At 46.6% G+C, this 18,889-nt stretch overlaps 1 protein-coding gene and 1 long non-coding RNA gene across 3 annotated transcripts in view; one reads left to right on the forward strand and one right to left on the reverse strand.

The window, feature by feature from the left end:
- CARD11 (caspase recruitment domain family member 11) overlaps positions 1–18,889 on the reverse strand; it is a 137,985-nt gene that overhangs the window by 27,977 nt on the left and 91,119 nt on the right. For both annotated transcript variants that reach the window (XM_003274949.4, XM_012496262.2), the window contains 8 exons: positions 13,191–13,403; positions 11,424–11,561; positions 9,824–10,149; positions 5,157–5,336; positions 4,087–4,239; positions 3,315–3,440; positions 2,461–2,658; positions 20–196 (listed from right to left, as the gene is read on the reverse strand). In XM_003274949.4, coding sequence (XP_003274997.1) covers positions 20–196; positions 2,461–2,658; positions 3,315–3,440; positions 4,087–4,239; positions 5,157–5,336; positions 9,824–10,149; positions 11,424–11,561; positions 13,191–13,403 — 1,511 coding nt within the window. The remainder of the gene's footprint in view (positions 1–19; positions 197–2,460; positions 2,659–3,314; positions 3,441–4,086; positions 4,240–5,156; positions 5,337–9,823; positions 10,150–11,423; positions 11,562–13,190; positions 13,404–18,889) is intronic.
- On the forward strand, positions 9,646–12,708 carry LOC105737685. The gene is made up of 2 exons (XR_001113355.2): positions 9,646–10,120; positions 12,202–12,708. It is a non-coding gene; the product is annotated as an uncharacterized LOC105737685 (long non-coding RNA).

Raw genomic sequence — 18,889 nt, forward strand, 5'->3', positions numbered from 1 at the left:
TCCCTCCACACCCATGCACCTGGATGCCCTTCAGGTTCATCCTGCGCTGGGGTGGATGGTAGGGCAGGAAGTACTTGCTGTCTTCGGGTGACTCCTCCGAGGTGGAAGAATCGTCAGCTTCTTGGCCATTGGTCCTGGGGCTGGCGTCCCCAAAGTCCTGAGAGATGATGGTTACTGGCAGGTTCCTGGGCAGACTCTGGGGACACAGAAAAGCTGGTGTTAGTGATGGGGTTTGGCGATGTGCCACCAGTGGGTAAAATGGCTGGGCTGACGGCGCCATCGTTCCCTCGGCCACCCGAGCATGAAGCTCACTTCCGCCATTCTTCTTTCCTGACCCCAACCGTAACCCCAGACACTGAGACCCATCATTCCAGCCTAACGATGCATCCTCCTCCCAGGCTTCTGGTCCAGTCTCCCAAGCAAGCCCCGGTCTTCTCGTACAATGGTAAAGGCATTGCCTCCTAACTGGCCTCAGCCTCTTATATCTCATCTGCCACCATTAAATTTCTATTTCTAGCCCTGTGCCTGAGCTAAAAATATAAAAAATATTCAGAATGACTGAATGATGTTAAAAAAAAACCACACACACAGTGCTAGGTACTGTCTGGAGTGCTTCATAGCTGTCACCTCATTGAATCCTTCCTGACAAATAGAGGTTGTTGTTGATAATCACTTCTTACAAAATAGGAAGCGGAGTGCTGTGTCATGAAGGAACTACGTGGCCCACAAAGCCACGTGGCACCCTCACGCTGTGCTGCCTCCTAACTCAAAGCGTCTTGTTCCACCCCCTGTGCAAAATCCTTCAGGGGCTCAAAATAGCAGTAGAGCTCCTGGGTGTGCACAGCCCACCTTGGCGTGCCCCGTTACCCCCCTGCTGCTCCTTGACTCCCACTCTGCAGACGGATGGAAGCGCCGGTCATGGCCTGCTGACAGCACAGTGGGCTACATGCCAGGCCTGTGTTCACGCTGTAACTGCAGCTGGGAACGCGAGTCCTTCCAAAGTGCTGGGATTACAGACCTGAGCCACCGCGCCCGGTCAGGGTCCCTTCCTTTATAAATGAGGACACGGAGCGTGCTTTCCATGCAGGACAGTTCCGTGGGGTAAATGAGGTAACGCACAGAGGGCACGTTGTGTGGCACCTGCATGTGACGGCGCTCGGTAAACCCAGAGCTATAATAGTGATAACATCTACCCGTGGGGGAGGCATTCCTTCATTTCTCAGTGCCTGGGGCCCTGCTGGGAAATGCACTCTGCAATTCACATAGTCCATAAATGAGGGTTTACTCACAGGCACTAGGAACCATAATGACCGCAGGGTGTCATAAACCCAGTGACGGTTCAGGTGTGCGGGGGAACCCCAGTGGGAGGTCAGCAGCTGGCTGTGGTCACAGAGAGGGCACTGAAGCTCCTAACGGGGAGGCTGCCCAGCAAGGAAGTGGCCAGGTCAAGCTTGCCCTGCATCTTCTTTTTTTTTTTTTTTTTTTGAGATGGAGTCTTGCTCTGTCACCAGGCTGGCATGCAGGGGTGTGATCTCGGCTCACTGCAACCTCCGCCTCCTGGGCTCAAGCGATTCTCCTGCCTCAGCCTCCCAAGTAGCTGGGACTACCGGCTCCCACCACCACGCCCGGCTAATTCTGTTGTATTTTTAGTAGAGACAGGGTTTCACCATGTTGGTCAGGCTGGTCTGGAACTCCTGACCTCGTGATCCGCCCGCCTCGGCCTCCCAAACAGCTGAGATTACAGGCGTGAGCCCCCACGCCCGGCCCCCTGCATCGTCTTATTTATGTTTTTAATTTTACTTTTTTAAATTTTTAAAAATTTTCACTCTGTTGCCCAGACTGGTCTTGAACTCCTGTCCTAAAGTGATCCTCCCACCTCAGCCTCCCAAAACGCTGAGATTACAGGCATGAGCCACTGTGCCCAGCCCTATCCTGCATCTTCTAACTTCAAAATGAGTGGCTTCCACTCATCACTAAACAGACACAAACACAAGACTAAAAGATGTGGATTATGCTGGGTGTGGGAGGGAACTTCCGGCTTCAAACATATGAAAAGCCAACCGGGCACAGTGGCTCACGGCTGTAATTCCAGCTCTTTGGGAGGCTGAGGCGGGAGGATCACTTGAGAATAGGAGCTTAAGACCAGCCTGGGAAACAGTGAGACCTCGTCTGTACAAAAAAAATACAAAATTAGTCAGGCATGGTGGTGTGCACCTTTAGTCCTGCTACCCGGGAGGCTGAAGTGGGAGAATTGCTTGAGCCCAGGAATTTGAGGCTGCAGTGAGCTGTGATGGTGCCACTGCATTCCAGCCTGGGCGAAAGAGCGAGACCCTGTTTAAAAAATAAAACTAAACTAAACAAAGGACAAGGAGCCATTCATTGCACGGGGAGGCAGCGACTGGTCACAGCCCTCAGTGGGCACCTGGCTTCAGGCATGGGGCCCTGCCCGTCCCGCCCTACCTGGTCCAGGTTGTTGCTGTCCTTGGAGAGGCGCCGGAGCTTGCTCTCCAGGTTGACGATGCAGGCCTCCCGCCGCACCATCTCGATCCTCATCTCGTCGTTCTTCTCCTCCAGCTCGCGGATCTGCTTCCTGTACTTGTCCTTTTCTATTAAGCACTGCGAGTACTGCGTCTGAGCTTCATCTCGGGAGTGGAAGGCCTGCCAGGGAGAAGCCGGACAAAGGCTGCTTTGGGGGTTGCACCCCAGCCAAATCCAGCTGGGCCCAGGGACAGGCATGGTCCCCAACCCAGGGGCCAGCCACATCATCTGTGGCTCTCGTCTGCAGCCTGACACCCGGGTGTGTCAGTCACTACCTTCTTCATTAACACAATCACAGAGCCGATGGTCTGACCCTTGCTAGTGGCAGGCTCTGTGTTGAGAGCTTTGATGCAGTATCCCTGGAACGCCACAGCCTGTCCCTATGAGGCGGTGCTACCATAATTATCCCCATTTTACAGATGAGGGCACTGAGGTCAGGGTGGCAGCTTGCCTATGGGCATACACCTTATGAATGACAGGGCTGGATCTGAACCCATCCTCTCACCCGAGAGAACAGACAATATTTAAGAATGATGCTTGGTTGTGGGAGCTGCTGGAGCCCAGCTCGGAGCCTTCTGATACCCAAATGCCTGTGACTTCCAAAAGCCTTTTGGGATAGAATTCATCTTTGGAACAGAAATGGGAAAGATGGATTCAGGAGTGATCCCTGCATTGTCAGTGACGTTGCACTGGACAAAATGAAGGAACTGATGGTCTGGGGCGTGGGCCTCGCTGTGCAGCCTTGCCACTCTGCACACTGCAGGTGGTGCCTGTACCTGGTCCCGCTCCCGCTCCACCTCTTCCAGCTGCAGCATGACCGTGTTCATGCGGTGCTTGTACATTTCACAGTCCTTCCCCAGGGTCGAGCACTTGAGCTCCAGGTCCTCCTTCTCCTCCAGGTACTGTGAATGACACAGAGAAATCAATACATGCATCAAGCAATCAATAGGTCAGGGCTGAAAGCTGTTCTCTGCTCGTGCCTTCCCACCAGCTGGCTGGAGCTGGCCTGTCCCTCCCTAAGCTGGCATGGTCAGGATATGGCCTGCCTTTCTGAGAACCGGCTATCTGACCACTGGGGCTCAAGGTAGGAGACCAATCAACCCAGCATTGTCGTGAACCCACTACAGACCAGGTAACGTAGGGGAGGACAGTGTGGTCTCAGTCAGGAGGGGGACACAGGTGCTAAGCTGGTGCAATAGCTTGTAAATGCCCAAGGGTGGCCAGCACATCTGGGATCCTGCAATCCACAAGGTGTGGGTGAGGCTCTGAGACTCACACCTTGGCAGGTATGTGGGTTCCCCCAATCCCAAGCCCTCACCCTCTCCTCTGCCCACATTGCTCCTGCCCCCAGGCCCTCATCTGGTTGATAAACTGCAGCTTCTGCCAGGGGCTGAATACCGGGAAGTACAGGGGATTTATGCCAGGGGTCTGACCTAGTCCCTGGAAAGGAGTGTGGGGTCAGGGAGGTCCTGCTGACACACACCACTGCCCCCTGGTGTGAAGGGGGCCAGCCGAGGGCACTGCTGGGCAGGCGATCCCCACTCCCACCTTGTCCCGCAGCTCCTCTGCCTGGCGAGCCTCCTCCTGCAGGTTGTAGATCCTGTTGACCAGCTCCTGCCGGTCCTCCAGGGCCTCCTTGCGGTCGTGTTCCAAGATGTCCAGGATGGCCTTGTCCGAGTCTGGCAGGCTGCGCTTCCCGGCCTGGGTGGGAGGGAGGAGGTTTAACAGGGTCAGGGTTGGGGTGGGAAGCCAGGTGGTCCTGGAAGGCAGGGGACAGAAGAACCAGCAACAGACACGGACAGAGCAGAACGTTTTGTGCCTGGAAGGTAGAGGCAAGAAGAGATGTATGTCCCCTGGGGTCTCTAAGAAGCTTAGCATTTAAGAAGTTGATTGCCTGGAAAGAAGCAGAAAACTGGCTTTTGCTTGGGCGTATCCTGGGCCTTTTGTTCTCCCTGGCGCTTATCGGAGCTCAGAGAAGCAGTTGCTGCACCCGAAACACTTTTTGGATGCTGCCCCTGAAATACCGAGGAATCTGTTCTGGAGAAGCTGGGTTCATCCTCGGCTCTGAAACAGAGCCTCAAATACCAGGCACCCGCTCCTTGGGGGACTGTTCTGGAGGGAGCAGGAGGATGCATTTTTTTTTTCTTGCCCTGCAGATATGTCTTGGGATGTCAGTCCTCAGCAACTTCCTCCTCCGTGCCCACAAGTGATTCAGCGGTGACAAGTGTGGGGAGGCATTTGAGGTTGGAACAAGTGGCACGGAGCTTAGAGTTGAGTTTCTTGGAATCTTTAAGGGCATGTAGGTTTCCTAGATGTCCTCATCTCTTCCCACAGTGCTCAGGGCATTGACTTCCACGTGGTTGGTGATTTTCCTGGAGTGCTTCAAATAAGCACATGTTTTCCCAAGTATGATCTCCTGTCTCTGACAAATCGGTGGTGGGGGTCACTGCTTTATAGAGGAGGAGACAAAGGTGCCCAAGGATGGCATGCATGTCTGTGATCCTGCAGTCAGCATGGGTGAGGCTCAGGGACTCACACCCTGGCAGGTTCATTGTTTCCCCCAACTCCAAGCCCTCACCCTCCCGCTGCCCACGCTGGCCCCCCCTCCAGGCCCTCACCTGGATGATGGACTGCAGCTCCTGGTTTTTGGTCTTCAGCATTTCATTCTCCCGCTCCAGTTCCAGAACCTGCTCCTTCTTGGGCCGATTTTCAATGTCATTCTTCAGTTTCAGGGACTGATTTCTCTCCAGCTTACATTCCTCCTCCATCTTATTCAACCGGTGCTTTAGCTGATCTATCTGAAATACCCCAAGGGTGCCAAGGGGAGAAGGCAGGTGGCAAGAAACACTCAGAAAAGGCAACGCTTCCCCAGATCCCACTGGGCTGGCACCATAACCTGAATTATGCCCCTCTCTCCTTCTTCCAGGGGCAGAGAAGGGCTCCAAGAAACCTTCTCCAGTAAAACAAACTGTCATCTCCCTGTTGATGGAGAGTTCCTGATTAGTCCATTTAGAATAGCTTCAAAGGGGCTACAGACCTCAGAGAAAATTCCCTCAACCTTTGTCGGGTGGAACAGGTTATGGATTTTGGGATAAAAGAGATCCAAGTTGGTGTTTGCCACTTCAATGCCCTTCTCTGATGGGTTTCAAATTCTGATCCTCGAAACTCAAGGATTCCCCTGAAGAATCCAGGGGTTATCTAGGGGGAAGGAGGAGATGGTTGAGAAGTCAAGGTTCTGGGCATCCACACTCACTTCACATCCCAGAACAGTTCTGCTTGTGTGGTTTGTTCTTTTGGGTTTCACACAAGATTTTATTTGGATAAATAGCACTGTTGCTAAAAAGGAAGAGGAAGAGGAGGAGGAAGAGGAAAAAAAAAGAAGAAAAAGCAGGAGAAGGAGGAGAAGAAGAAAAGTAGAGGAAGAAGAAGAGGAAGGGGAAGAAGAGAAAGGAGAAGAAGAGGAAGAGAAAGAAGAGGAAGAGGAGGAATCAGAAGGAGAAGGAGAGGAGGAGGAAGGAGAGGAAAAAGAGGAAGAAGAGGGGGAGAAGAAGGAAGAGGAAGAGGAGAGGAGGAGGAGGAGGAAGGATGAGAGGAAGAGGAAGAGAAAGAGGAGGAAGAAGGAGGAGGAGGAGAAGAAGAAGAAGGAAGAGGAGAAGGAGAAGAAGAAGAAAGAAGAAGGAGGAGGAGGGCAGGAGAAGGAGAGGAGGAGGAGGAGGAGGAGAAGGAGAAGGAGAAGGAGAAGGAGGAGGAGGAGGAGGAGGAGGAGGAGAAGACAGCCTGAAATCCACTGAATTGTAATTTCACAGGATCTCCGGCCTAAAGAACTTCCCTAGACTTAGTGGCAGAAAGAGTGGCTTCCTGGAGGAGGCAGCTATTGCATCTGGAAATGAGACAAGAGGAGATGTGCTGATTTTCACACTCAAGAGTTTAGTGTCAGGAACTGGGACCAGCAGAAGACTTCTTCAACCTGTGAGACTAACCTGTGTGCCTCCCAAAACACATCAGCTTTGCTAAAATATCCCAAACAAGAAGGTTGCATTCGAGGGCTATAAAGAAAGGAGGCACCAAAGGGGAGAGTCTCATTTTTCAAATCTAGTCTTGGAGGGAGAATTGTCTCAAGGAATCTGGCAGGTAGAGAGCAGTGGCTTTAGCAAGAAAAGACCAGCTCCTGCACCCCAGTGATTAACCTGAGACGATGAAGAAAGGGGCGTGTAGGAAGTAGCCCGAGGCCAAGAAAACCAGCCAGGGACTCTGCTGGCCAGATGTTCTTCCAAATTCTACTTACACTTTCTATTAACCTATCTCCAGGGAAACATAACACAGGAGAAAGTTCCGGGAGAGAAACCTGTAAGTCCCTGCCACAGGGTAACTTCCCCAAATCCTAGGTAAAAACAGCATAGAAATCTCTCCTCCTGCTCATGAAAAAAAAAAAAAAAAAATCTCCTCAGCATCTTCAAAGCTCAACCCAAGTGTCCCGGGCTAAGTCTGGGGTCCCACACGAGCAGGCATGGGGTGCTAGCATTGTGGGGTGCTTACAGGGTCAGCCACTCTGCCAAAGACCTACGGTTCAGTATCCCAGCAATTGCAGGGCACAGGTATTACTTTCATTATTGCCATCTGCAAATGAGGAAACTGAGGCCAATAGCTAAGTAAGTTGTAAAGCATAATGCCAGAATTTGAACTCAAAACTACAGGACTTACAAAGCTCATGCTCCTAACCAAAACACTATTGCCTGCTATGCCACTGACTCAATTCACCTGAATTCCTGGTGGATTGTTTACAGATCTGTCTGCTTCACTAAATTGTAAGTGACCTGAGCACAGCTCACGTTATTTATCCCCGTGTCTCCCACAGTGCTTAGCACAGTGCCTCACACGTGGCAGGTGCTTAATAAATATTCTGTGAGTCTGTTTTCCACCCAGCAGCCAGAGTGATCCTTCTCAGATATAAATCGTCACTCCTCAGCTCTCAATCCTTCAGAGGCTTCTCATCACAACTAGAATAAATCCCAAAGTTCTTACCATGCCCCCATGATCTGGACCCTGGCCATCCCTTCCACTCCCTTCTGTACCATTTGTTTATTTGGCTCTGGCCCCACTGACTCTCCTGCCATTTCTTTTCTCTTTCATTTTTTTCTTTTCCTTCCTTCCTTCCCTCCTTCCTTCCTTCCTTCCTTCCTTCCTCCCCTTCCTTACTCCCTCCTTCCCTCCCTCTTCCTTACTCCCTCCTTCCCTCCCTCTTCCTTCCTTCCTCCCTCCCTCCCACTCCTTCCTTCCTCCCTCCCTCCCACTCCTGCCTTCCTCCCTCCCTCTTCCTTCCTCCCTCCCTCCCTCTTCCTCCCTCCCTCCCTCTTCCTTCCTTCCTCCCTCCCTTTCTTCCTTCCTTCCTTCCTTCCCTCCCTCCCCCCTCCCTCTTTCCCTTCCTTCCTTCTTCCTTCCTTCTTTTTCTTTCTCTTTCTCTCTCTCTCTTCCTTCCTTCCTTCCCTCCCTCCCTCCCTCCTTCCTTCTTTCCTTCCTTCCTTTCGTTCTTTCTTTTGACAGGCATGGCTCACTGCAGCCTCGACCTCCCAGGCTCAGGCAATCGTCCTGCCTTATCCCCCCCAGTAGCTGGGACTACAGACACATATCACCATGCCTGGCTTATTTTTGTAGAGATGGGGTTTTGCCATGTTGCCCATGCTGGTCTCAAACTCCTGGACTGAAGCAATCCTCCCACCTTGGCCTCCCCAAATGCTGGGATTACAGGTGTGAGCCACCAAGCCCAGCCTTCCTGCTGTTTCTTCAAAAACAAAAACAAAAAAACATGCCCTCTACTTGTGGCCTTTGCAAGTGCTTTCCCCGGAGACTTGCATGGTTGGCTCCTTTTATCCCTTCAGATCTCTATTCATGCGTCTCCTTCTCAGAGACCTTTGCTGACCACCCCATTTAAAGTAGCAACCCTCATGTTCTGTCCTCACGCCCTGTCTTCTCTTCTTGATAGCACTCATTTCTACCAAGTATTTATGCATTTGTTTTCTGATTACAATGTTAGTTCCACGACAGTAGGGTTTTAGTCTTGAGCTATGTGTTCCTGGAAAAGAGCCTGGGGGCCAGGCGTGGTGGCTTATACCTGTAATCCCAGCACTTTGGGAGGCCAAGTGTGCAGATTGCCTGAGCCTGGGAGTTCAAGACCAGCCTGGGCAACATGGCAAAACCCTGTCTCTACTAAAAATAGAAAAAGGGGCGGGTGGGTAGGAAAAAAATAGAAAAAAACTAGCTGGCATAGCATGTAACTGTAGTCCCAGCTACTTGGGAGGCTAAGGTGGGAGGATCACCTGAGCCTGCAAGGCCAAAGCTACAGTGAGCTGTGATCACACCACTGCACTCCAGCCTGGGTGACAGAGTGAGACTGTCCAAAAACCCCTCCAAAAAACCCGAAAACAAAAAGCCTGGTACCCAATGGCACTCAATAAACAGAGAGAATGAACAAGGCTGGGTCCAGTGGCTCATACCTGTAATCCCACCACTTTGGAAGGCCAAGGCAGGCAGATCACTTGAGCCCAGGAGTTGCAGATCAGCCTGGGCAAAATAGCGAGACCCCTTTTCTACAAAAAAATTGAAAGAATAGCCTGGCGTGATGGTGGGCACCTGTAGTCCCAGCTACTTTGGAGGCTGAGACAGGAGGATTGCTTGAGTCTAGGAGGTCAAGGCTTCAGTGAGCCATGATCACACCACTGCAGCCTGGGCAGTGGAAGACCCTGTCTCAAAAAAAAAAAAAAAAGAAAGAAAGAAAAGACAGAAAAGAAAGGAAGGAAGGAAGAGAGAGGAAGGAAGGAGGGAAGAAGGAAAGAAGGAAAAGAAAAGGAAATAAAGGAAAAGAAAAAAGAAAAGAAAGGAAAATAAAAGAAAAGAAAAAAGAAGATGTAAATCTCCTTAATTCATTTGCAAAGTGAGCCATTCTGGGAGCCCCACTGGGTCTGCATGCGCATGCACAAGGTGGATCTGGGACCCAGCCGGTGGTGGAAAGCTGCACTGGGTCGGTCCTCGTGCGCATGTCTGCCCATGCGCACGGGGGATGTAGGCTGCTGAACCGGTAGCGCTAAGCACTATGGGTATGCGTGCAGGCGCATAGTGGACCTAGGACTCCCAGAGGCCCTATGTCCTCCATTCCCTCTCACCTGGCTGGCAGGAAGCTCCAGCAGACCATGTGCATGTGCCTGCACCTGCTTTATGGGGGACTTGAGCCCTGGTGACATTTGTTTCCCCCCGGGTCACCCTGGGGGAGTAGCCCTTGGGCACCCCTCACCTCGAGTTGGAGGTCTCGGCTCCTCATGACCGCCATGTTCTTCTCCTCACTGAGCTGTGCGTAGCGCATGGCTAAGTTGTAGTTGTCGTCCTTCACCTTGACCAGCTCGTCGTTGTAGCTGTCCCGCTCTTCCTTCATCTTGTAGTACCGCTCCTGGAAGGTCAGCAGCTCCACGCGCGTCAGCGTCATCTGCTTCTTCTCATCCTCCAGCTGCCGCAACCTGGCCAGCAGCTCGCAGCGTTGCAGGTCCTTGGCCTTCATCTGCTGCTGCAGCTTGATGACCTCGTTCATCAGGAAGTGCGTGAGGCCCTCGTGGCCTTCCTCCACTGTGGAGAGGGGGCACCCAGTCAGGCCTGAGGACTGGGAAGTGGGAAAAGGAGGTTCCAGACGCAGGGCAGGTGCCATTCATTCACTCACTCACCAACGTTGTGCCGAGCTTTTTACTCACTCTGCCCACGAGGCACTGGGGATTCAGAGTGAGCGAGACTCACAGCCCTGGCCCCGGGAGAGCTTATGGTGTAATAAGAGAAACACATTTAAAAAAATCAAATGATACCACAAATAGAATTACAGACCATGAGGATTTCACAAAGTAAAGGTAGATGGGGCTATGAGAGTGTGTAGCAGGGGCCCAGATCCAGCCTCGTGGGCAGAGGGGCTTGGAGAAGGCTCCTGATGGTTGAGGTAAAATGTTAAGTTAGGGAGAGAAAAGGCATTCTAGGAAAGGGGAACAACATTGCCAAGGCCATATGGGGAGGAGGGAGGAACTTGGCATATTTCAGGAACTGAACGAAGACCAAAGTGGCTGAAGGAGAGAGAGAGAAGAGAAAGGCGAGGCTGGGAGTGTCAGCAGGGACTGGATCATGAAGGGTCCTTGTGGGCTGCATTAAAGACCTGGGTCTTTTTTTATATTTTAAAGCAGGGTCTCGCTCTGTTACCCAGGCTGGAGTACAGGGGCATGATCATAGCTTATTGCAGCCTGGAACTCCTGGGCTCAAGCAATTCTGTGGCTGCAGCCTCCAAAAGTGTTGGAATTTCAGGCGTGAGCCACTGTGCCTGGCCAAGACCTGGATCTTTACAAAGAAGCAATGAAAAACCACCAAAGGGTTTTAAATAGGGGAGGAAGAATGGAGAAAGCACTGGAACAGATGAGGAATGGATATAGAGAGTTGGTGGGGTTGTGGGAGTCTGGACTGTGGGAAGTGTTGGGGAGGGAGAGAAGACTGATTCAAGAATGTTTAGAAAGGAAGATTAAGAAGGCAAGATGCTCAAGGGCTCTGGTCCATGAGACACTAGAAAGAATGCAGCCAAGGCAAGGACAAGATCTACGGGGTAGAATGAACTTGTGTTCCCCCGGCACCATTCATGGGGGATGGTCCGTGAACACCCACTTCTCTTGGCTCCTGCTTCCCTTTGCCCCCGTTAATCTTTCATCATCAAGCAAAATAAGTGGTTGACAGACCCCAGTTCTATATGTCATAGATTCACAGCTTAAGAACCATGCCACTACTGAGGACACACACACACACACACACACACACACACACACACACGCCCCTCCTCTTAGAGTCCAGATGTTCCCAATGGCAAAAGCACTTACCCACAATGGTGGAGAATCTCCGAGTGGGCTCTTTCCCAGTCACTAGTTTGTACAGCTCTGGGTAATAAAATTCCAGGCTCTCCAAGAAGACCACATAGCCCCTTTGCCCCTTAGTATGTAGAATGTCCAACAGCCGGCCTAGGGGAAAGAGCAGATCACTCTGTGAGAATACATATCTGATGGAACGCACGTCTCTGTGGCTGGTCTCATCCTGGACTTGTGTCCTTCAATCAACTCTAAGAAGACAGTCTCCCCACATTCTATCACTTCTGAGTTGTATCTTGGAGCCCAGATGACGTAAATCAAAGTGCCAGGCCGTCCGCAGGGATTCGGTGAGCATTCGTTTTCTTTTTCTAATAAACTGGTAGAACCAGGATAAATGGAATTGCTGCCCCAGTTTTGAAGAGTTTCCCAACTAACCAGGGCCAAAATGAACCACGTAGGCACCAGGTCTTCTATGACTGAAGGAGGTTGGAAGCACGATAAAAATTATGGAATAATATATGGTTCTCTGGGATTGAGAGCAGGAAGATAAATCTTTGGGTGAGGGGCTAGGAAAAATCATAGGAAGCAGGGATAGTTCTAGATTTTTCTTTGGGACTATTACACAACTTGGAAACACCTTAAATGTAATTTACCCAGCAGGTCCCAGTTTCTATACTATTGATTCCACTTATTGCTTACATTTCTGGGCCCTTCCTTAAACATTTTATTTTCAGATATTCTTCTGAGATACAGAAGAAGAAAGGTAGGTCTTAAAACTTGACCTTTTCCCTAGGATGGACAGAAGAAATAAATTTGATGTTATGTCAACCCCGATTGTTTGGTGAAGCCGCCTGCAGTACTGTTTTGAGAAACATTCCAAAGTTACATACAAGCTCAGTGGGAAAGCATGCTGATTAGTGATGTCTGCCATGGATGCCAGAGAGTCGCAGCTGATGAGCCACTTACCACCAGCCACGCTGGGGGACAGTGATTATCAAACCTTCTAAACTGATCCATAGAAAGAAAAACATTTAACATTGTGGTCTGGTGACCATAAACAAAGATAACTCTACAAGTACATGTGTATACACATGTACATAATATAAAATTAAAACAAGCTTCACAAACCATATTTATTACCTTTACTGAATATGATAAAGTGTCCTACTCCCCCCCGCGGAAGTCAGGCTAGAAAAGCCTGTGGAACCCTTCTCGGAATAATATTTTTAAACAGATAAAGTACATCAGATTACAAAAGAAACCAATTATAATAAAATCCAGTTATCAAATATTAAATAAATTTGTGTTTCAGTAACGGACTTCTTTATTAATGCATTAAATAACAAGACCTCTCGGCAGGTCTAATAAGTACTGTAATTTTGAAAGAGAGATGAGTGTAAGTGGCATTTTGAGAGATTTGCAGTAGCTGTAGTGATAGGAAGAGATCTGTAATTTTCATTGTTGCCTAAGTCACAAGAATTACTAATCACTCCTGTAATTTGTGGCTTCCTGACATTTGCAATCGAGGGCAATGCTAAATTGCAGTTGAGGTTGGTAAAATAAAGATGGCATTTCTTCCCCCCTCCCAGTTTATGGATCCTTTGAGTTCTATACACAGACAGCTTGAGTTCTATACACAAATGGGTAGGTGATGGTCTGTGGACCCCAGTTTAAAAATCCCTGACCTAGAGCAACTTCATTTTGGTACAGCTACCAAAGGGTACATCTGGAAGTTGCGTGTGCGGTAGCCCTCCCTCTCCTGCAAAGAGGTCCTAAGGTTACCTGCTCGGTTGATCTTGGATGGCAGCATAGGAGCATTAAGCACTTCATCTTCATCCTGCTCATCAATGACCTTACACTGACGCAGGTAGGGCGTGAGCTTGGCAGGGTTGATATAGCGGCTGAGCATGTGCCGGTTACACTCCACATTCTCCCACAAGGCGTCCTCTTCATCCTTCAGCGTCTCCATGTAGTCATCCATCTCTGGCCCTCCTCCTTTTGGACATAAACCCCAACAAGCTTAATAAAACAGTCTTACTGGAACAGCTCTATAAACTCCTCTGGAGTGATCTCTAGAATATATTAAGTTAAAAAAAAGTCCTGTACAGTAAAGTATATATGGCATTTTACCTTTTGTCTAAGAAAGGGGGTATGAATATAAAAATATATATTTCTTTATATACTAAACATAAACAATGGAAGTTTAAGCCATAAATTTTTAAAAAGATTATTTATAGGGCAGAGAGGGAAAATCCTGTGGTTGGAGTCTATCCTTTCTGTCCAAGTTTTTATGTCTTACTAAAAATGTATAGTTCCCTAAACAATATATACTATTGGTTTTTGTTTTAAAATTTCACATAAATGGTGTCATACTGTATATTTCCTTTTTCAACATGTTTTTCTGCCTCTACATTTTTTTTTTTGAGATTTATCTAGGTGGATACATATAGATCTAAGTCATTCATTTTTAAAAATAGCTTTATTGTGATATAATTCACATAGCATACAAGTTACCTTTTTAATATGTTCAATTCAATGATTTTAGTATATTCACAGAGTTGTGCAACCACCACCACAATCAATTTAAAATCATTTCCGTAATTTCAAAAAGGAGCTCCGCACCCTTTATTAGCCACTCTCAATTTCCCTCTAATCCCTGCCCCTCCAGCCCCGTGTAACCACTAGTTCACCTTCTGTCTGTATAGATTTGCCTTTTCTGTACATTTTATACAAGTGAAATCCTACAATTTATGGTCTTTCATGGCTGGCTTCTTTCACTCAGCAACTTTTCAAGGTTTGTTCCTGTTGTAGCATGTATCAGGACTTCATTTATTTTAAATTGCTCAGTGATTTTTTCATTGCATGGACACGCCACATTTTGCTTCTCTGTTCATTCACTAATGGACATTTGAATTGTTTCTACCTTTTGTCTATTATGAACAATGCTGCTATGAACATTCATGTAAAAGTTTTTGTGTGACTGTATGTTTTTATTTCCCTTGGGTAGATACATAGGAGTGGATTGTTAGGCCATATGGCAACTCTATATTTAACATTTTGAGGAATTGCCAAACTGTTTTCCAAAGCAGCTGCATCATTTTACATTGCCACCAGCAAGCCATGAGGGTTTTAATTCCTCCATATTCTTGCTAACACTTGTTATTGTGTGTCTTTTTTATTACAGCTCTCCTACTGAGTGTGAAGTAGCATCTCATTGTGGTTTTGATTTGCATTTCCCTAATGACTAACAATATTGAGCATCTTTTCATGTGCATATTGGCCATTTGTGTGCATTGAGAAATGTCTATTCAAATCCTTTGCCCATTTTAAAATTGTGTTGTTTGTCTTTTTATTATTGAGTTGTAGGATTTTGTTATGTATTCTGGATGCAAGCCACTTATCAAATATATCACTTGCAAATATTTTCTCCCATTCTGTCAGTTGTCTTTTCACTTTCTTAAAAGCATTGTTTGTAGCACAAAAGTTTTAAATTTTGAGGCAGTCCAATTTATTTATTTTTTCTTTTTTTCACTTGTGCTCTTGGTATGTATCCGAAACACCATTGTCTAACTCAAGATGATGAAGACTTACTCCTGTTTTTTTCCTTTGAATATTATACCTTAGTTTTTACATTGAGGATGATCCATTTTGAGTTAATTTTTGTGTATGGTATGAGGTAGGGGTCCAACTGCATTCTTTTATGTGTGGATGTCCAGTTATCCAAGCACAGTTTGTTTGAAAAGACTATTCTTTCCCCATTGAATGATCTTGCTACCCTTGTTGACAATCAACTGACCATAAAAGTAAACATTTGCTTTTGCACTATTGATTCTATTCCATTCATCTATATGTGTATCCTTATGCCAGTACTACATTGTCTTGATTACTGAAGATTTGTAGATTTGTAGTAGGCCTTGAAATTGGGAAGTATGAGTCTCCCAACCTTGTTCTTTTTCAAGATTGTTTTGGCTACTAGGTGCCTTTTACCTAATTTTAGGATTAGGAGGTCAATTTCTGCAAAAAAGGCAGTTGGTATTTTAGTAGTAAATCTGCTGAATATGTAGATCAATTTGGAAAGTACTGCTACCTAACAATATTAAATCTTCTGATCTATGAACATGGGGATGTCTTTCTTTAAATCTTCTTTAATTTCTTTCAGCAATGTTTCATAGTTTTCAGTGTACAAGTCTTGCACTTCTTTTGTTAAATATATTCCTAAGTATTTCATTATTTTTGATGACATAAGTGGGAGTTTTTTTCTTAATTTCATTTGTGGGATATTCATTGCTGGTCTATAGATATATAATTTATTTTTGTATATTGACCTTGTATTCTGCAACCTTGTGAAGTCATTTATTAGTTCTGTTAGTTTGTTAGAGATACCTTATGATATCCTATATATAAGATCATGTCATTTGCAGATAAAGGTAGTTTTACTTCTGTCTTTCCAATCTGGGTGCCTCTTATTTCTCTTCTTTGCCTAATTGCTCTGGCTAAAATACCTCCAGTACAATGTTAGATAGAAGTGTTGACAGCAGGAATCCTTGCTTTGTTACTGATGTTAGCGGACAGCATCCAATCTTTCACTGTCAAGTATGACATTAGCTGTAGGCTTTTGCTTTTGTTTTTAAGATAGATGTCCTTTATCAGGTTGAGGAAGTTTTCTTACTTTCTTGGTTTATTGAATGTTTTTATCCTGAAAGGGTTCTTGATTTTGTCAGATGCTTTTTCTGCATTTATTGAGGCTGCCATGTGGTTTTTGTTTTTTATTCTATTGATAGGGTTACACTACCTGACTTTCAGATGTTAAACCAACCTTGTATTCCTGGCATAAATCCCAGGTAGTCATGGTATATAATTCTTTTTATATGTTGCTGGATTCAATTAGCTAATTTTTTAAAATAGGATTTTTGCATTCATATTCATAAGAGATATTGGTCTGTAGTTTTCTTTTCCTGTGATGTCATTGTCTGGTTTTGATATCAGGGTATATCAGGGTACTTCTTTTCCTGTGATGTCATTGTCTGGTTTTGATATTGGCCTCAGAATGATTTAGGAAGTGTTTGTTCCTCTTTTGCTTTTTGGAAGAGGCTTTTAAGAATTGATATTAATTTTTCTTTTGTTTGGTAGAACTTACAAGTGAAGACATCTGGGCATGGGCTTTTCTTTGTGGATTATTTTTACAAATTCAGCCTCCTTACTTATTACAGGTCTGTTCATATTTTCGTTTGTCTTGAGCCAGTTTTAGTAGTTTGTGTCTTTCTAGGAATTTGTCCATTATATCTAAGTTATCTAATTTATTGGCAGCAATTGTTCACAGTTCCCTTCATACTTCTTTTTATCTCTATAAGTTCAGTTATAATTTTCCCTCTTTCATTTCTGATTCTAGTAATTTGCATCTTCTCTCTCTTTTTGTTGATATATCAAAGAACCAACTTTTGGTTTCATTAATTCTCTGTATTCCTTTTCTATTCTCAGGTTCATTTGCTTCTGTCCTAGTCCTGATTATTTCCTTTCTTTTCCTTGCTTTAGGTTTAGTTAGCTCTTCTTTTTCTACTTTTGTAAGGGAGGAGGTAAAACTGCCTTTGCAAAAGTTATAACAGAAAATTCTGACAGTGAAAGAGATCTGACCTAACCAATTCCATCTTGCTTCTAACCTCCAAGCAGTCCTTGTTCATTCCTGGGCAGAGGCCAAACTAACTTTGGGAGGAACTTAGTTCATAGATTAATGTATTATTCTGCTGCTGTCAGTTGGAGTGTACTACAGATGTCTGTTAGGTCTAGTTTTTTTTTTTTTTTTTTGATACAGAGCCTCCCTCTGTCACCCAGGCTGGAGTGCAGTGGTGCAATCTTGGCTCACTCCAACTTCTGCTTCCTGGGTTCCAGCCAGCATGTCTGGCTAATTTTTGTATTTTTAGTAGAGACAGGGTTTTGCCATGTTGGCCAGGCTGGTCTCGAATTCCTGACCTCAAGTGATCCACCTGCTTTGGCCTCCCAAAATGCTGGGATTACAGGTGTGAGCCACCACGCCCAGCCAGGTCTGGTTTGTTTATAGTGTTGTGCAAGTTTCTTATGTGTTGATCTTCTGCCTAGTTGTTCTATCCATTATTCAAAGTAAAGTAATAATGTATTTGACTCTTTTTTTTTTTTTTTTTTTTTGAGACAGAATCTCACTCTGTCACCCAGGTTGGAGTGCAATGGCGTGATCTTGGTTCACCGCAACCTCCGCCTCCTGGGTTCAAGTGATTCTCCTGCCTCAGCCTCCTGAGTAGGTGGGATTACAGGCGCCTGTCACCACGCCTGGCTAATTTTTGTATTTTTAGTAGAGACAGGGTTTCTCCATGTTGGCCAGGCTGGTCTCGAACTCCTGACCTCAGGTGATCTGCCCGCCTCAGCCTCCCAAAGTGCTGGGACTACAGGCATGAGCCACCACTCTTGGCCAATTTGAGATATTTCAAGTGGGATTTTGTTCCCTGCAACCAAAGTGCCTTGAGTAAAAATATCTATTTTCTGTCATGAGCAAAAGTTGGATTTAAAGTAATTAAAAATGAGGATTTGGTCTCCATTGAATCCGATGAACTTTGTGTAGATGATAACCTCCTTAGTTCACTGCCTTAAGTCCTGACTTCTATGAGTCTTTTGCTAACACATGGCAATGGCTACCTGGGTCAAAGCCAGCAACAGCATAGACATGCCCACAACAATGGCTCATTCTGACAACATGACCACGTGATCATTTGCATTCACAAAGGAAAATGTACTTGCTTTTATTATTTTCAAGAAGTGGACAGCCTAAGAATTTTATTCAATGAATTATCTATTGACTAGGTGGCAGGCACTGCTGGTGTCTCTCCACACTACCCCCGACTTCCTGCTAACAGAATCCTTTTTTTTTTTTTTGTCCCAAATGCCAGGCAGTCTGATGCTTTAGGGAGGCTGAATATCTTTTGAGCTGCAAAGAGTGGCCCTCGTTTGGTCTCTACCAGTAGTGTAGAAACAAGCAGGTGAAGTGCTTTTGGCCATGCAACCTGCAGGAACATGCACTGGGGGCGGCTCTGGAGGTTTTCCTTGATCTTTAACAGGGACACCTTGTCCTTGGGCTTTTGGCTGTGAGTGTAAAAGGTGGATGTGATGGTTTGGGTCACTGCACCTCAGCCTGTATCCCTCAGGTGACATCAAGGGCTGAGGGTCTTTCCAGCTCTCTGCTCTGCCATCCTGAGGATTCACCCTCAGGATGGCAGGGCAGGGGACTGGAAAGACCCTCGGTCCTTGATGTCACCTCCTGGGCACTGAATTAACCAGCACTGGGCCCCTCCCACCTCTGGACTCCTGTAAGATATAAATGTTCTTTGTCCCAAGCCTTGTGAAGTTGGGTCTACTGTGATTTGTAGCCCAAAGCCTCCTAACTAGTAAAGACATCTACTTAGTACAAAGACTTGCTCAGCACCATGAATGCACAAGAGAGCTGAAAGGCAGGTGTT

The sequence above is a fragment of the Nomascus leucogenys genome, chromosome 17, assembly GCF_006542625.1.
Source record: "Nomascus leucogenys isolate Asia chromosome 17, Asia_NLE_v1, whole genome shotgun sequence".
NCBI classification, from domain to species: domain Eukaryota; kingdom Metazoa; phylum Chordata; class Mammalia; order Primates; family Hylobatidae; genus Nomascus; species Nomascus leucogenys.